General features: G+C 35.3%; 1 protein-coding gene across 4 annotated transcripts; it reads left to right on the top strand.

The window, feature by feature from the left end:
- The first annotated feature begins 13,640 nt into the window (after nucleotides 1-13,640).
- Nucleotides 13,641-16,411, top strand: LOC133880312 (uncharacterized). 4 transcript variants are annotated; one of them, XM_062319258.1, is made up of 2 exons: nucleotides 13,641-14,296; nucleotides 15,837-16,411. In XM_062319258.1, the coding sequence occupies exons 1-2, from the start codon at nucleotides 13,703-13,705 to the stop codon at nucleotides 15,867-15,869; spliced, it is 627 nt and encodes a 208-aa protein (XP_062175242.1). In that variant the 5' UTR covers nucleotides 13,641-13,702; the 3' UTR covers nucleotides 15,870-16,411. The 4 variants fall into 4 exon arrangements, with proteins under 4 accessions (XP_062175242.1, XP_062175244.1, XP_062175241.1 ...); XM_062319260.1 differs by having other exon boundaries at nucleotides 15,826-16,411; XM_062319257.1 differs by having other exon boundaries at nucleotides 15,794-16,411.
- The last annotated feature ends 2,123 nt before the right edge of the window (nucleotides 16,412-18,534 follow it).

The raw sequence follows: 18,534 nt of genomic DNA, 5'->3' as shown, positions 1-18,534 counted from the left end.
ATCGGCAATTTCCTTAACTGATGAGCTAGCGTCCGGACTAAGGCTGACTGACGTCCGGACGGTGATATTTGAATTGCGATTCTTGCCTTAAGGAGACGCGCGTCCGGACGAGATACCACATCGTCCAGACGGTTGATCGATCTTCCCTTTATTGGAACTTGGAAAGAATCTGAGACTATTCGAGTACTGAGAGGCGTCTGGACGTGCTGCTGAAACGTACAGATGGATGCAAGCTGGATAGAACCTTTTCGACACAGTGGAGGGTCCGGACGGAGAGACACGTCATCCAGACGGATGATGCTTGGTCTGTCTGGAGTCCGGACGGTATGGTATGTCGTCCGGACGGATGGAACAGTGACAGATGGGCGTCCAAACGGGATGGCTCGATCGTCCGGACGACTGATAGGGAACTGAAAATCTTCTGACTCTGAAGCACTTCTAAATAGTAGAATCTCTGTGAAGCATCTTTACACACAAGTGATTTTGTCCAAAACACAGAATGAGGCCAAAATACTAACAGCTACAATTCATATATTGATGCTTAACTTGATTATTTCCTATTTTCTTGAATTCCTCTCATGTTTATGCTTGATCATCATTTGCATATGGGAATAATAAAGTAACAAAAGAACTCCATCACAGGTTCTTGGATAAATCAACATGAAGACAACTGGAATAGATACAATGTTCCAGCCTGAGTGTGTTTACCGATTTTTATAGATTTATGCTTTCTTGAAGAACAACTTAGTAGATACCATGCTAAATCCTTCAAGAAAGAAAATAGTTAAAGTAGATACCATACCTAACTCGTTGCTTAGGGAAATCAATGGATTTAGGAGTAGATACCATGTCCTTGTGGCCGGTAAACATTAAGTATCAAGTTATGAATTGTAGCATTGGCATTGTGAATCTTATTTGAGTATGATTAGCGGTGGATATCAAAGCCCTACCTTACTTCTATTATATTTTTGGCAATATTTTTGTCTCTTTTCTTTTATTATATCTTATTAATATTTTTGTTTCTTTTCACTCATGTTAATTATTTAGAAAATCTTTTAAGCATTATTTACCAATCCTCGTGGGAATGATCTCGAATTTGCCTACTATACTATTGTTTTGATCTTGTGCACTTGCGAGTAGAACGTATAAATAATTATTTATTTATTTAGGTAGATATTTGCATAACAAGTTTTTGGAAAGGCTAGAAATTTCTGATCTTGAGCAGGAGTTTCTTCTTTTTCTTCTGACTCATCACTAAGAGTCACATTATAGGCCTTCCCCTTTACCCTGCCTGAGATTTCCACAGTCAGTCTGAATATTCCCAAAGGGTGAGCATTCAAAACATCTAGGACCACTTGGGTCCTTCTTCTCAACTTCTTCTAGCGTAGATTCTCTAGAGGCCTTCTTCAATCTTTCGGTGAACTTCTTGAATTTGTCATTCACCATTAGTCTCCCAAAGTTCTTGGCCAGCATTGCCACTACATCTTCTTCATTATCCGAGTCTTCCTTAGATGAGACTCTGGCCTTCTTCTTAGATTCCTTGAGGGCAACTATCTTTGCCTTCTTGACTGGAGGCAGGGAATACTCATAAGTTTTGAAGAGATCCCACCAACTCTTCAATCTTCATCTCATCCAGATCCTTACTTTCTTATGGTAGTCACTTTTATTTTGAAATGCTCAGGCAAAGATCTTAGAATTTTTCGGATGAGTTTTACATCCGAGACCGACTTCTCGAGACTCACCATTGAGTTTCTCAAGTCGTTGATCTTAGTGTAAAACTCCCCGAATGTCTCTTTTTCAAGCATCTTAATTTCTTCAAATCTAGAAATTAACATCTGGAGCTTGGCAGATTTAACAAGCTTTGTGCCCTCATATGTTGTTTCTAAGATTTTCCATGCATATTAGGATATGTTGTTTGAAATTCTTGCGAATTTAGAAGGTGAAAGAGCTTGACATAGAGCATGGAGGGCTTTATCGTTAGCAAGTCGTGCATTTTTTTGAGGAATTAGTTTGAGAGTTGTATCCTCTAGCTTAGTCCAACCAGATTCTACAATTTGCTAAAAATCAATGGATTTTAAAAAGAAACGCATATGAGCTTTCCAATAGTCATAGTTCGTGCCATCAAAGACAGGAACATGATTAAGATTTTAAGACATAGCCATCATAAAATAGAAGTAAAAAAGCCCACACTCAAAAAATTAATCTAAACAGAGTGCACCAAGCTCTGATACCAATTGAAAAATAAATTGACTTCTAATTTAACCGTGTGTGTGTGCAACGTGTAACAAAATATCAAAAGTGCGGAATTTAAATTAGACAGATATTTTGTTAACCAAGTGAAAACTCAATTAAAAAAAAAAAAAAAAACCACTCCAGAGCAGCCAAACCTAAGAAATTCACTATTCAAAAGACAAAGCTAGTACAAAGATAGTAACACTCACATACCCATATACAACAATCGTATTTTGCACTCTAACACGTAACCCAACGTGAACGCTTCCCAACCAAGTCACCTACTTGAAGGGGTCTTCAATGGATACCTTTACCTTAGGGCTCCTCCCTAAGATAAACTTCAACACAAGCACAGCAACAGCACACCGGCAATAGCTTAAGAGCTAGCAGATCTTCACAATATCTCCCTAAACACCCTTTCTAAGCTATAGAGAATTCAATATCGAATTCTGTAAAGAATGCATGCCTAGAGCGCTCTATTTATAGGCTAAGAAGACTTAAATCGTGTCTGTCTCTGATTTCTCTAGGCAACTTCCAGACGAAAGCATTGAGTGTTTGGACAGTCTTCTATGCAACCGGCTTTCCATAACGCGCTTCATGTGTTTCCATATTAACGCTGCATCCGGACGATGTTGCCCTAGAGTCCAAACACTTGCACTTTGTCTGCACGTAATTGCCATAACAGGACCGCGTTAGGATGATGTTGCCCTATCGGCTGGATAGATGCAGAATATAAGCACGCAATGTCCTTATCAAGGATCTCGACGTCTGGATGGTGTTGGCCTGATGTCCAAACGGGTGTAAGATATTTTCCCACTTCGTGCTTGTGAAGGAAAGCTAGAATTTTCTCGAACTCTGAAGAGTATCCATACATGTTGCCATGACGTCCGGACGAATGCAACCTTGAATTGTTCAAAGCTTCTCGACACTGATGGGCGTCCGGACACATGACTGGGCCGTCCTAACGAAAACATGGAATCCGACTTTACTGAGTTGGAATCTACATAGAATCTTCCTTGAACACTTGAAATAGCTTTTCAAAAATACTTTTGAAGACTCTAAAAAATATGGCATCCCTGATTATGACAGCAACATTACATAGTAGTGATTTTGTCAACAGAATGCAGCCAACAAAACTACACGCATTACATGAGTTAAGTAAATCTTGCAGTTTCACATTTTTGCATAAGAATTTTGCTCTTAATTACTTAAACTTCATTTATATTTTTGGATATTTTTGCATTGCTATTCGATTGTTTTCTCAGTTTTAAATACATGTGTGTTTTGGAAGCTCTCATTGGAAAAATTTTACACTGATTTTCTACCTAAAATTTTGTTTTCTCTAAGCTATGTCTAGATAGCCCTAACCTATGTCCGGACACAAGAGTCAGTAAATTCTCTTTTGAACGAATGCCTGGACATGCGTTCCTTGTGTCCGGACACACGTCGGAAATTTATAAAAACTGTAGTTTTTCTTTCTTTCTCCGGCACTTTTTTGATCCTCTCCTCAAATTTTCTGATTTCCTGCTATCCTCCAATTATTTGGTGCTTATTGCTTGGATTCTCATGCACTTCTCATCACTTTCATCATTTATCATGGAATGTACTTCCCTTCTTTGATTTTTATTGGATTTGAAGCATTGAAATTCTAGGGTTTATACAATTCTATGTTTTAGTCAAATTGATTGGGATTGTTGTGATTTCACATTGTTATTTCTTTCTCTGTGGTTGAGAATCCATTCTCTATTGTAATTTTTGGGAAACTTTGGCATTATCACATATTTTGTTTTGGTTCTCTTTTAAGTGTGCATTCCATGTGTTCAATGAAATGCCTAAGTGAAGTTTTCTTCGTTGTTTGGCATTTTTTTGGTTCAAATTGCTTATGTACCTCATTATGAATTTAACTTATGATTTCTTCATGTTTTTGCTTTCTTTTTTTTTGGTATATTTCTTTTGTTTGTGATTCCAGGATATGTCTACTTCCTATATGGGTTGTGGCCTCTCGTGCAAAAGGTCTAAGGCAGAGGTGGTTGTTGCTATTGAACACATTGGTCACAGGAAGATCGTGATTGAGCATGGGATCTTGAGGTCTGATATCAAGGTTATTTCTTCCGATTTCATCTACCGGACCTTTCAATAGAATGGATAGTTGAGCCTCTTCGATGCAGTGAACATCTACCCATGGCTCGTGTATAAGTTCTACAAGAACTTGCATGTTGAGAACTTTCACCATCATACCCAAAGTCTGGAAACTAAAGTGCGCGGCACCACATTGCTCATCAATGCCGAGGTCATTAGTGAAGTCACTGGCATTCCACTGGTTCATGCCATTAGAACACTGTTTCCTGACTCGACCGCTTCACCACCAAGGGCCAAACTCATGGCTTGTTTTGATCCGACCGAGGAGCATGAATGAAAAGAACATTAGAAAAGGATTCCTATAAGCTTTTTCCAGTCTCTTTAGCGTCTGTTGGCTAGAATAGTCTTGCAGAATATCTGGCCCATCTCCTGTAACGCTGATGTTCCACTAGACAGGGCTTCATTGATCTTCGCAATCATCAACGAAATCCCTTTCTGTATGTGCAAACACATAGTGATGGTCATGATCGAGATGCATCTAGACAATCAGATAGCACTGCCATGTAGAGGTTTTATCACAAAGATCCTCAAGAAGAAGCTGCCAAATATTCCTGCCATTGAGTCAGCAGATATGCTAGAGGGATATTTTGGAAAAGGAATAGTACTGAAGTTCAATGCTCAATTGCACCGGTTTCAAATGCCTAATGAGCCAGCCTCTTTTGCTCCTTTTAGTTCTTCCTTTGCTAAGGAGCCATCCAATTTGACATCATAAGTCTCTTGACTCAAATGAATGACAAATTTACTTCCATGGATCAGCGTATGCAGCTCATAGAGGTGGATGTTGCCTAGATCAAGATTAATGTACGAAACACTCTTTGTAATCTTGTTCTTGAAGATCAGCAAGATCCAGTGTCGTGACACTTGTTTTTTTATTTTTTATTTTATATTAGTTGATAAACATTTTTATTTCTCTTTTTGGAAGTTTTTTTTGGATAATCTAGACTATTTTATTTTACTTTGTTTAGCCTTTGCCATTTGTGACAAAAAGGGGTAGTAATTTTAATTTTTGTAAAGTAACCATTTTTGTCCCAGAATGGCCAAAGGAACCACTTTGCAATAGTACGAATCAACTGTACTATAGTAAGGATTATCGAACCACAAGGATTGGGAGGTTGTTTTGCGTAACAGGATATTTAAAGGAATGTATTTAACTTAACTTAAAAATAAAAACAAAAGCAAAGTTGTAGAATTGAAGCTACAATGAATCAAGTGATGAAAACAAAGAAAATGGAAACAAACTTAAAAGAAACTTAGGGTAATGATTGCATCAAATCCTCAACCAATGAAATGCTTAAATTCTTTACGGATCTTCCTAACATGTATGATATGAGCGCGTAATGTGCGTCATCTATTACGACGACCTAGACATAAAAAAACTTTCGTTAAGACGCAATGATAAAGCACATAGTTTCACATTAAATGACCTCACATAAAGATTAGTCTATAATTGAAAAACGTTTACACTACGAAAGGTGTAGGGTGATTAATGCTCCCTAGCTTACTACTCTATAAAACATCCTAATAAGCATACACAATACATGAAAACCCTAATTAGGCCACAATGATAAGGTATCTAGTTTCACACCGATCACATCACGTAAAAGTTACACTATAATTGAAAAATGGTTTAGACTACCAAAGATATGAAACTACCGGTGCTCCCTAGCATACCCTATAGGGTAACTCTGATAAGTGAACATGCATTATGTCAAATAGAACCATTGCACAAGACATCATTTTCTTTCAAAAATGTTGATTTTATTCATGAATCTAAGAAAACTCATAGACAAGCTTAACTCTTTTTAATAAATAAATGGATTGGAATATTGAAGACAAAACCTTTTAGCATGGGTTTTGCAATCCTCTAGTCTTACACAATCATCAAACATTTCAAGAAAATTTCAAGAACATCAAGAACACTTCATGGCTTTTGGAAAAGATTTGATCAAAACCCTAAGAAAGGGTTATAGTTACACATGATTAAACTAATCTAAGCATGAAATCTATGAAAAATAGTAAAGAAACAAGAAGAAAATGAATCAAAAAACAACTATATTAAACTTCTAAAAATTCGGATTACAAAAAGTTAAAAAGGAAGAACAAAACCTAAGCTAGAACTTGAAATTTAAAAAAGAAATACAAAGGAATTCAGCTCTTTGGATTTAAGCCCAGAAAACGTGCATCAAAGGAAACTAAAAACACAAGAAATTAAGTGATACACCTGACAAAAATCCGAAACCCCCAAAAAGTGTGTAAACTAACCTTAAAACCTAATCTTATATATATAGAGATTTAATTTACAAAGGGGACATCAAAGATCAATTTTTGGCCGCACAAGATAGTGTCGACATCCTCTGTGAAACGCTCAAATTGGATTAATTTCATCCACACAAAACATGTTGACATCCGAAGATTTTTTCGGAAAATATACAGGTTCGATCGATTGACTTCGTGGCTACATAAATAATCGATCGATCGATTGATTTTATTCGACTGATGATGCGATCGAACAATTTCTTTAATGAATCGATCGATTTGCCTTAGCCGATTCTTTAATTAGCAGGAGCATATCTCAAACTATGGAAATGACTAAAATGCCCTTAATTTATTTTCAAGTCTAATTCAAGTGTTTTGAACTAGATTTCTACTAAGACCTGAAAATAGGACATAACATAAAACTACAACAAAACATTATATATACAACACAAATTAGGTATAGCAAATGCAAATTAAGGGGTCTTGAATTGAATAATTCAAGACTTATCATTGTTGCTAAAATTGGGACACTGGTCATTCAGAAGATTTTCACAAATATACTGCAGTATATTTATCAAGAAAGGAAAGGCCTAAAAAGAAGAATATTGCAGAATATTAATCAAGAAAGGAAAGAGCTGAACAAGGAAAATATTGCAAGAATATTTATAAAGAAGGAAAGAGCAGTACTTTAGAAAATATTCTCCAGAATATTTTGTTACTGAAAATCCGAATTCCCTAATGAGTGTCTCAACAGCCAGAAGCCGTGTCTGGACACAACTAGCAGAAAGTCCCATTCTCAAGCATGTCTGGACAGCCCAGCAGACTCAAGTTCTAGAAAGTCCCTGTTCTACATCATGTCCAGACACGGTAGGCAAGACAGTGGACAGAGAAAATTTTTTCATGCAGATGTCTGGACATTAGGGCAACATGTCCAGAGACGCTTCACAAAAATTTTACTTTCTGATACATGTCCAGACACTACCGCCTAAAAATCCATTCTTGACTTGTTTTAGGATTTTCAGAGCTTATTTAAAGGGGCTTCTTAGCAGTGTTTCTTTAAGAATTCCTGTAGAGAATTCCAATGTGCTAAGAGAAAGTTTATTAGGCATAAACGTTTATATGTATCTCTCTTAAAGTGTTTCATATTTTTGTTGTAATAGTTCAACTGTTGAGGTCTAACAGGAGAGGAGCTCTAGTTAAGGAAGTCAATAGGAAAACTCTCCAGAAAGGTCTAGGAGAGAGGTAGACAAGTAGGCGCTTGTTAGAATTCAAGAGAGTGACTCCTGCAAAGGGTTGTGAGTACGAACTTCTTGTAATTAGCTATTTTTTCTAATAATTGATTTCCTGGGTTTGCTGCCCAAAATAGTTTTTTTCTTTAGTACAAAGAGTTTCCACTTCATAACCAGCTATTCGTGTTATTTATTTTTACTACTTTACATATTTGGTTAATTGTTTGGTTAAGGTTGCATAGGAGTCTATAATTATTTTCAATGTGCATAAGGTGTCTGAAGCTAAAACAACCAAAAATGGGGGAAATGAGGCGTCTCTTGGGATAAAGAGATTAGGGTAACGAGAATGCTTGAATGACTTCCACATGGCTTTACTTTTTAGACGTAGAACTATTTAAGTTATGAGAATGATTTTTGCACATCTCTTATAAATCTCTATATAATCAAGTTTCAAATCCACCATTGAATTTGTGGGGCCTAATGTGGGTCCCATAAATCTAAAGGTAGATTAAAAAAATAAGATGTACCAGAGATGTACAAGAGATGTGCAAAAATCATTTCTCTTAAGTTATTGATGTTATCGTGTCTAGTTGGCGTGTGTTTTGCATTTTCCATGCACATGTTTGTCTTCTGAATTTCTAAAGGTTTCTGAGGTGTCCCTAGCTTGTTCTCCCATGTTCCAGAATATTCTAGATGGTGGATTGAACATGAGCCAAGTGTAATAGTGGATCAATTAGCTCATGTGAGTTGTTAGTGGGCCATGACAATGGTAGCTACCTTGTATTGTAATAGTAGGTCAGTAGTTATTTAGGTTAGCAATAGTGGGTCAACAATTATTTGGGTTATCACTTGTATTTAAGTCTAGACTTGTCACTGAATGAAACCAACGAATTGCTTCAGTATTATTCGAAGTGTGTGGAGGGTTTGGCCCCCTTAAAGTGCCAAAACCACATTCTCATTTAGAAAGTACACCCATTAAATATCTAGGCCCATAACAACTAGTATTGAAATCGTGTTCTTATGACATGGTTTAAGGTAACCCATGCTGCATAACTAGCATAAATAGTGTATGTTCTCAAAGGGGAAACTGCCAGCTTGAAGGAGGTGCAGGAAAGGAAGCAAGGATTATTTGAGGCAGTGTTACAGCATGTAAATAATCTTGCATCCAGCTATGATAATATAAAGCGGAATGTTAGTAGGAATCAACATAATGAGAAAACTAATGGGGAAACATCAAAAACACCAATCCTCTTTTTTAAGGAACTGGAGGAATTCAAGTTAGGTCCCTCAAAGCACTAGTAGTAGTTTCTCTAAATCTCATCCATTTCCTAGATTAGGGAAAACTCCTAAAGATCTCTTGAATCAGATTCTCTTGTTGCTCCATAAACTAAAGAAATACCAAGGTGAAAAATAAAGAGACTTCTAATTTAACCGTGTGTGTGTGCAACATGTAACAAAATATCAAAAGTGTAGAATTTAAATGAGATAGATATTTTGTTAATGAAGTGAAAATTCAATTAAGAGAAAAACCACTTCGGAGCAGTCAAACCCAGGAAATTCACTATTTAGAAAATAAAGCTAGTACAAAGGCAGTAATACTCACATACCCATATGTAGCGATCGTATCTTGCACTCTGACATGTAACCCAATGTGAATGCCTTCTAACCAAGTCACCTACTTGAAGGGGTCTTCAATGGATACCTTTACCTTAAGGCTCCTCCTTAAGCTAGACTTCAACACGAGTACAACAACAGTACACCAGCAACATCTTGAGAGCTAGCAGATCTTCACAATATCTCCCTAAACACCCTGTCTAAGCTATAGAGAATTCAGTTCCGAATTCTGTAAAGAATACATGCCTAGAGACCTTTATTTATAGGCTAAGAAGACCAAAATTGAGTCATTCTCTGATTTCTCTAGGCAATCTCCGAACGGTCTTTTGTGCAACCGACTTTCCATAATGCGCTTCATGCATTTCTATATTAAGGCTACGTCCGGTCAGTGTGGCCTTAAAGTCCGAATGGTTGCACTGTGTCTACAGGTAATTGCCATAACAAGGACCATGTTGGACCGTGTTTCCCTGTCGTCCGAACGGATGTAGAGTGTATGCACGGAATTTCCTTATAAAGGATCTTGGCATTAGGACGGTGTTACCCTGGCATCCAGACGGGTGCAAGCTATCTTCCCACTCCGTGTCTGTGAAGGAAAGCTGGAATCTTCTCGAACTCTAAAGACTGTCCGGACGTGTTGCCATGACGTCCGGACGGATGCAACCTTGAACTGTTCGAAGCTTCTTGACACTGATGGGCATCCAGAGGCATGACTAGGCCGTTCAGATAGAAACATGGGATTCGACTTCTCTGAGTTGGAATCTGCACAGAATCTTCCTTGAACACTTGAAATAGCTTTACTGAAATACTTTGAAGATTCTGAAATATATGGCATCGCTGTTTATGACCGCAACATTATATGATAGTTATTTTGTCAACAGAATGTAGCCAACAAAGACAAACACTAAGGAACCAAAAGTTGTACCCTAGACTTTGGCTATGACTTAAATTCATGTGATATCATGTACTATAGTTATTGACAAGTGTTGAATGTTGCACATTCAAGCTCCTTAACTTGCATATGTCAATTCCTTAGCATTATTATTTGTTTGATTTTGTGTTGTGTTATTGTTTTTAGGTTTTAAATAAACATGCAATTAATTTCATTGATTTTAGACTTAAAGCATACTTTGAGAAGACCTAGAAAATGTGGTTTAAGTTTAATCAAATCAAGGGAATAAGTAAATCAAAATTTCTCCAATAAGAGTTAAAATCGGATTGGATTCAAATTTGGATTCTATACACGTCTCAGTGTTTTGATCATAACTTTTTGTTCAAGTATTGGATTGCAATGAACTTGGTGGTGTTCGAAAGCTAATAGAAAATGAAACAAACATGTCTAAAATAGATTGTTTCTAATTCGGACTTTTTCTATGCCAAAATCGGCCCAAAATCAATGACTACAAATCTGGACGAATCCTATTCCGATTTGTACTAGGATTGGCTCCTAATTTGACTAGAAGACTCGAGTACAATTTTTCTGGAATTCCTAAGGCTTGTTTGCTCTCTATAAATAGACCCCCTAAGTTTCAAGAGAATGTGTACTTATTTTTAGACAAAAAATTATTCTTGGAGGCTTGACAAGTTGAAGAGGAGAAGAACATGGCAGGAGGCCATCTCAGAACCACGACAAGCAGCTAAATTCGCAATAGGGTGTTGATGTAGCCATTTCCAAGTAACAATGGTTTAATTGTTTTTAATTTAAAATTTTCTGTATACATGATGGTTGTATAAATGTGAGAATTGATCTTAATGTTTATATCCAATCATTATGAATTTCTTATCTTGTCTTAGAAAGTCTTTTATATTGATTGAACTCAATCCTTCATATTTTCTGTAATTATGTGAATGATTGTTATAAACGGTCTTAATTGATATATGATTAAAAGGGTTAAATAGGCCATGCCTAGGGAAGACGGATTGTACTACACCATAGTTTAGTGTAATTTAGGTAGACAGTTCGTACTAACCGAAGGTAGGTTATACCATTCCATTGATTGTGTGTATTCTATAAAAGATGTAGCTAATCTATACCTAGGGAAGACAGGTCGTACCGCATCTTAGTAGTTAGGTGGATGGTCCATGCCAACCAAAGATGGATTATACTTATTCTTTAGAGGTAATTTCTTGACTACTCGAGTGACACGAGCTCTATATCATGCATAGTATGAATTTCTCTTGTTAATTTATGATTGACCATTGCTATACGGTGAGTGGTGAAATCAACCCCCTATTATTTCTCTCATTACTACTCTCTTTACATTTATGTATTTTACTTTATGTATTTATTTTTAGAAAACAAAAATCAAATCAAACATCTTTTAAATTAAGTTATATTTAATCTTGAAAAGCTTGATAACAACACCTACGCAGTTCTTGAGGTTCGACACCCTCAATATAGCCCTATCCTATAAGGATTCGTACTATTGCCAGTGGTAATTTTATTATTGATATTTTTGACAAGAAATTTATTACACGATGTGCTTTTGATTTATAATATTTTTACTGAAATATTGAGTTCATTGCATAATAATGTCTTCCATATGTACTTACTCACTAAGTCATGGACTTACTCTTTGGTTTGTTTCCACCTATAAAACATTCTTCTTTTATGGTTGGCCAACTGTTAGACAATGAAACGTTGGAGATCGAACGCTTTGGAGGATCTGGTTAAGATGGTCTTAGAGGAGTTAGACCCCGATTTGAATTCTATCTTCTAGTTTGATCATAATCATCCTCTTCATGAGTCAATATTAGGCTTATTGTGGGATTATTATCAAGGATTTTGTGATCCTGCTTTTGCTCAAGCTCAAGGATATAATCCTATTTCCTAACTCTTCAAGACATTTTTATGTAATGTTTTTGGGAGATCGTTTTGGAGACAGTCATTCACTAAGGTACTTAGTGATTAATTTTGTATTATTAAGTTATGCTTGAAGTTTAGTTTTTTCTTTGGCTATTTTCTTGTTGTTATTCGTTAGTATGGTTATCTTGTGTTTGTAAGAGATGATTACTTCCGTTGATTAGCACTTTATTAAGAGGCTTGAGTCATCCTTTGATGCTTATTTACTTGGAACATAGGTTCAGGGAGACGCATCAAGTTAATTACTTGTTAAATAATTTCTGTGGGGTTACAAATTATGCCACAAAGACATTAAATATCCCACAAAGACATCAATATGACAGAAAGACACCTGGCAAGCCTTTGAACTGGTTTGTTTCTTTATTGCAGATATAACTCTTCCTCTTTAACCCCAATTTAACATTGTAGATTTAAGCATCATGAATGCTTAACAAGAAAAATAATAAGGAAATGATCCCTTCATCATTTCAAATGGGTGGTTTCAATTAATATATTTTGACTTTTGGATGAAGACTCTTCACATGTTAATCCGAAGAATGAGTTTAAATTTTGGAAAAAAAATAAAATTACTTATAAGTTACATAATAACGTTTTGAGAGCTCATAATTATAACCAAGGGACGTTGCTTTACAAGGAAAAAAAAAATTAAACATAACCCAGCTTGATTATTGATTAATATAATAATAGTTACAAATCGTAAATGACTCTTCTTTTAAACAAGACTTTCCTGAGGACAATTTTAGACGACATATAAAATTTTATATTGCTTAAGCAATGAATCAATGTCATAGATCTTATTGTGATCAATCTGAAATGTTCTATTTCTTTTGTATGTATCTTCATAATTCCCAAAACTACATTTCTTCTAGAATTTCTCTTTCTCATATATATATATATATTGACTTTTCATAAATCAATAGTATAATAATTTGGCTTGTATATATTATTATATAACGTGGTTAATACTCTTTTCAAACTAATATTTAATTTCAATAACTTTTAAATTGGTGTGTTAATATAGTATATTGTGACTATTGGATCATTACTCCACACATTACTTATTGATTAAAAAAGACAAATGCATTATTACGAGTATTATTAACTTTTCCAAAAAATCAAAGGTTAACAACAAAGCTTTTTTGCAACCTAGTGACACTTTGTTGAAAAAGTTCATAGTTCGAGAAGCCAAAACAAATTAAATAACACTTATTTGAATAAAATAATTTTAATAATAAATCAATTCATATACTAAATTGTCGTTATTAATTACAAGTGTGTCTAATCATTCAATTGTATATATAGAGGATTAAAGGGTTCAATTCTAAATTTGCTTCAGAATCTATAAGAAGGTTTCTAAAGAGGGAGGAGATCAATGACTATGAAATGTATTGGAAAAGTTATATTGGTGATAATGGAGTTGCTTATCCCTATTCTTGTTCAAGTTCATGCTAATGACCTTGCCTCTACCTCTTTTGGACCGTCTTCACTCCCCATCCACGTTTCTGATGTTTTTGAACTTGATAAAGTTCAGGGGCCAATGGAGGAATGCCTTCGACCACAAATCAAATATTGCAAAAGAGAAAGATGGCTACATGAAGACCAGGGGTTATATGATAGGTGTATTCACTATAGCTTTCTAAACTGCCTGCACCATATCAGAGGAAATGAAGACCCAACTATGACTCCGTTCATTAAAATGTGCATAGGTGATTGCGCAAGGAAACATGAATTAAATATTCATATTCGGGCTTGTTTATTAAAATGCTATGAAGATTATATCCAAAATCTCCCTAAGATTTACAACGAGCATATCGAATATCCCGCAACAACTTACGGCAAGCCTATCAAAAATCCCTCAAAGATTAGCCAAAAACTTACAAGGTGTATTAAAAAATTTCTAAAGCATTTTAGAAAGAACTCAGATGTCGTTTATGTGCAGAATCCATCAGTTGCAACTTTAGATTTGGTAAATTCCTTACTATTTCTCTCTCTCTCAAAGACTTTTTAACTTTTACATTATTTTTAAGGTAGTGATAAAAGGTTCATTTATGAATTATTTATTTTCATACACACACAAAAAAAAAAAAAAAAAAGACTATTTTGCTAGCTAGTTACTTTGTTTTCATGTAGGAAATTTATCACAAGTGTAGTTTCTCATATATGCCAACTTGTTCGAGCTATTTGGAGAAGTGAGCTTGCAATGGACGATTGAGTGGATTCTTGATTCTTCATGGACGATCAAGTATATATCTTTGATACTGGATAATTCATTTTAAGCCTTGTATTTTCAAGAATAAATTACTTCTTTTTTTTTCTTTTTTCTTTTTTCCTTTTGCAGAAAAATAGTAGAGAGGAGTAACCAAATGTAGTATCCTACTTGAATTAGACCTTAAAAATGATTTGATAGCAACATAAATTATGGAATCTAGATATCAATTTGTTTTTCTTTTCTTTGTTGGTGATCCCCACGAGTCTATATCTTATGATTTAGAAATTCTTCAAATGATTACATTTAGACAATCACTTTATTGATAAAGAGAAAGTCTAAATCATAGACTGGGCTATGACTCTGCTAACGTAGCTCTGTCCACATTAGCTTTGTTTTTTTTTTAATAGGAAAAAAAATGCGATTTGCCTCAAGGAATTCTTTTATGATCCCTCTCAGTTCTCTCCCGACCAGATTTCTCGCTTCAACTACCGATCAAACCAACCAAGAAATGAAGGGATTCACTAAAGAGACCCCATCAAACCAGTAAACAAGGACAACCAAGAAATCTTCATGGATCCCACAAGTGGATCCTTCATTAAAGCAACAAAACCCTTTTGCAAAGAGGCAGTTCTATGAGAGAGAGAGAGAGAGAGAGAGAGAGAGAGAGAAATTGGTTTTTTTTGGGTTGTTTTAGCTCAAACATTTCAAGGGAACGAAGGCAAAAGAAAACTTTCTTATTGTTGATGGTGCTGTTTTTTTGTGTACATCGGCGTATAGTGGGCGTTGCTTGAGAGAGGGGGATTTTGGAAGAAATTTAGGTAGGAAGGAGAGACTTCTGCGTCTACGTTTTGGGGATGTTTTGGAGATTTTCAAAAATGTTTTAGGGTTTCATTTCGTTTTTTTTTTTTTTTTTTTTTTTTTTTTATGTAATTGAGCTGAGGTGGCAGGCTGACTTAACAGTGCCACGTCAGCCTAATCGTAGCCCGATCGTAACCAGGTCTACAGAATGGCATCTCTCTATTGATAAAATTTGATTTCTCTTCTATTGCAATGTGGATTTAAGGTCCTTGTGGATTCTAGACATTGTGTATTTATGGTTATCGTGCATTCTAGGACTTTATTGAGTATTCAAAGTTGAAAGGAAAACATTTATTTTGCTTTTATCGTTTTGTTTTTTAAATGTTATTATTATTATTATTATTATTGTTGTTGTTGTTGTTGTTGTTGTTGTTGTTGTTGTTGCATGATAGCTAGATCAATACTAAGCCCAACATTCTCCATGGAAGCCTTGATGCAGAAATTTATGGAGTCTAGTTTACATCACGAGTAGATTTCAGTCCAACTACCAACAATTGTCAACAATAGTCAAATTACCATCAGCAAGTCATCAAGCTCACGCCTGTCAGCATGATTGTCATTGCTGCATGATAGCTAGATCAATACTAAACCCAACATTTTTCATGGAAGCCTTGATTCAGAAATTGATGGAGTCTAGTTTTCATCACCAATAGATTTCAGTACAACTACCAACAATTGTCAACAAGAGTCAAATTACCATCAACAAGCCATCAAGCTCACGCCTATCAACATGATTGTCTCGCATCATGGAAGTTGGAATTCTTTTGCTATAAGTAATGTGGTGATAATAGGAGTGTTCCAATATCAAGTGTTTTAGTTTATTACATGTTCCTTAGTGTGCTCCTATTTTAAATTCTAAGCTTTATTTATTTGCTATGTTTGTGATTGATCATGAATCCTCTACTTGTGATCAAGTTAGCTTGTGTTTATGTTTATCTAATAAAGTTGGTAGGTCAATAACAGGTGATGTAATGATGTTATTGAAGATCAATGAAGAGTTATATTTCTTTTCAATTATTTTGTTGAGTGAGATACTTCTGTTCAAGATGAGATTTGTCTTTTTGAGGTGTGACTCTTATTCAGCTTGATGATGAGACTTTACCAAATTCCATTGATTGGCCAGTGAGACTCTATTCAACATTGAATTTATCTACCTTTTTTTTTTTTTTTTTTTTTTGTTCTCCTTTTGTTATGCGTCAATTTGGTAAAGATGCAGAAAAATTGATGGAGTACAGTTTACATCCCTAGTAATGTTTTAGTGCAACTACCAATAGTTTTTCAACGAAAGTTAGATTACTATCAACAAGCTATCAAGGTCATGTTTGTGATTCAACCATCAAGCTCACGCTTGTGATGAAGTTGGAGTTCTTTTGCTATAAGGAGTCTGCTGATAATATGAGAAATGTTTCTTGCACACACTTTGTATACAAAGTTCTACGTAGCATTTACCAAACTCTATTGATTGGTCAGTGAGACTCTGTTCAACATTGAATTCATCTAGTTTTTTTTGTTCTTCTTTTGTTCTGCGTCAATTTGGTAAGAGAAATGTTCTTTGCACACACTTTGTCTACAAAGTTCTACGTGGCATTTAGTTTTTCTTAAATAAAAAAGAGTGTACAATGTGCCGTATAGGACTTTGTGTACAAAGTATGTGCAAGAAACATTTCTCATTTGGTAAAGATATGGAAATTTTTGGAGTCTAGTTTACATCCTGAGTAATGCTTTAGTGCAACTACCAACAGTTTTTCAACAAGAGGGAGATTACCATCAACAAGCTATCATCATTCAAGACATGTTACATGTACATCTTTTTTTTTATAAATTAACCATTGGATTTGTAGAACCCACATGTGTATCCTTGTGGGTCCTACAGATCCAATGGTTAATTTAGAAAAATGATGTGCAAGAGATGTAAATGAATCATTTCTTGTAATTCAGCCAATAAACTCACGCTTGTCAAGAAGTTGGAGTTCTTTTGCTATGATCAGGAGTCTGCTGATAATAGGAGTGTTCTAGTATCAAGTGTTTTAGTTTATTATGCCTTGTGTATGAATCAAAAGGTTGGAAAAAGGTGTTATGAGCATAAGGTGTCTGAAGCTAAAACAACCAAAAATGGGGGAAATGAGGTGTCTTGCAGGATGAAAAGATTAGGGTAACGAGAATGCTTGAATGACTTCCACATGGCTTTACTTTTCAGATGTAGAACCATTTAAGTTATCGACGTTATGGTGTCCAGTTGGCGTGCCTTTTGCATTTTCCTTGAACACGTGTATTTTTAATTTCTTAAGGTTTCTTAGGTGTCCCTTGTTCTCCAATGTTCCAGAATATTCTGGATGGTGGATTGAACATGGGCCAAGTGTAATAGTGGATCAATTAGCTCATGTGAGTTGTTAGTGGGCCATGACAATGGTAGCTACCATGTATTGTAATAGTGGGTTAGTAGTTATTTAGGTTAGCAATAGTGGGTTAACAGTTATTTGGGTTATCGCTTGTATTTAAGTCTAGACTTGCCACTGAATGAAAGCAGCAAATTGCTTTAGCATTATTCAAAGTGTGTGGAGGGTTTAGCCCCTTAAAGTGCCAAAATCATATTCTCATTCCATTAAATATCTAGGCACATAACAAGTAGTATCGGAATCACGTTCTTACGACATGGCTAAAGGTAACCCATGCTACACAACTAGCAAAAATAGTGTAAGTTCTCAAAGGGGAAACTACCAGCTTGAAGGAGGTGCAGGAAAGGAAGAAAGGATTATTGGAGGCAGTGTTACAGTGTGTAAATAATCTTGCATCTAGCTATGATAATATAATGCAGAATGTTAGTAGGAATCAACATAATGAGAAAAACTAATGGGGAAAACATAAAAAACACTGGTCCTCTTTTTGAAGGAACCAAAGGAATTCAAGCTAGGTCCCTTAGAGCACTAACAACAGCTTCTCTAAATCTCATTCGCTTTCATAGATTTAGGGAAAACTCCGAAAAATATCTTTTGAATCAGATTCTCTTGTTGTTCCATAAACTAAGGAAATACCAAGAGAACTAAAAGTTGTATCCTAGATCTAGGGAAGCAAAAGTGATTCTCTTAACATTATTTTAATATATTAAAAAAAAAAAAAAAAAAAAAAAAAAACCTTTT

Source organism: Alnus glutinosa, chromosome 10, assembly GCF_958979055.1.
Source record: "Alnus glutinosa chromosome 10, dhAlnGlut1.1, whole genome shotgun sequence".
NCBI lineage: Eukaryota > Viridiplantae > Streptophyta > Magnoliopsida > Fagales > Betulaceae > Alnus > Alnus glutinosa.
This window is presented reverse-complemented; position numbering and strand designations above follow the sequence as displayed.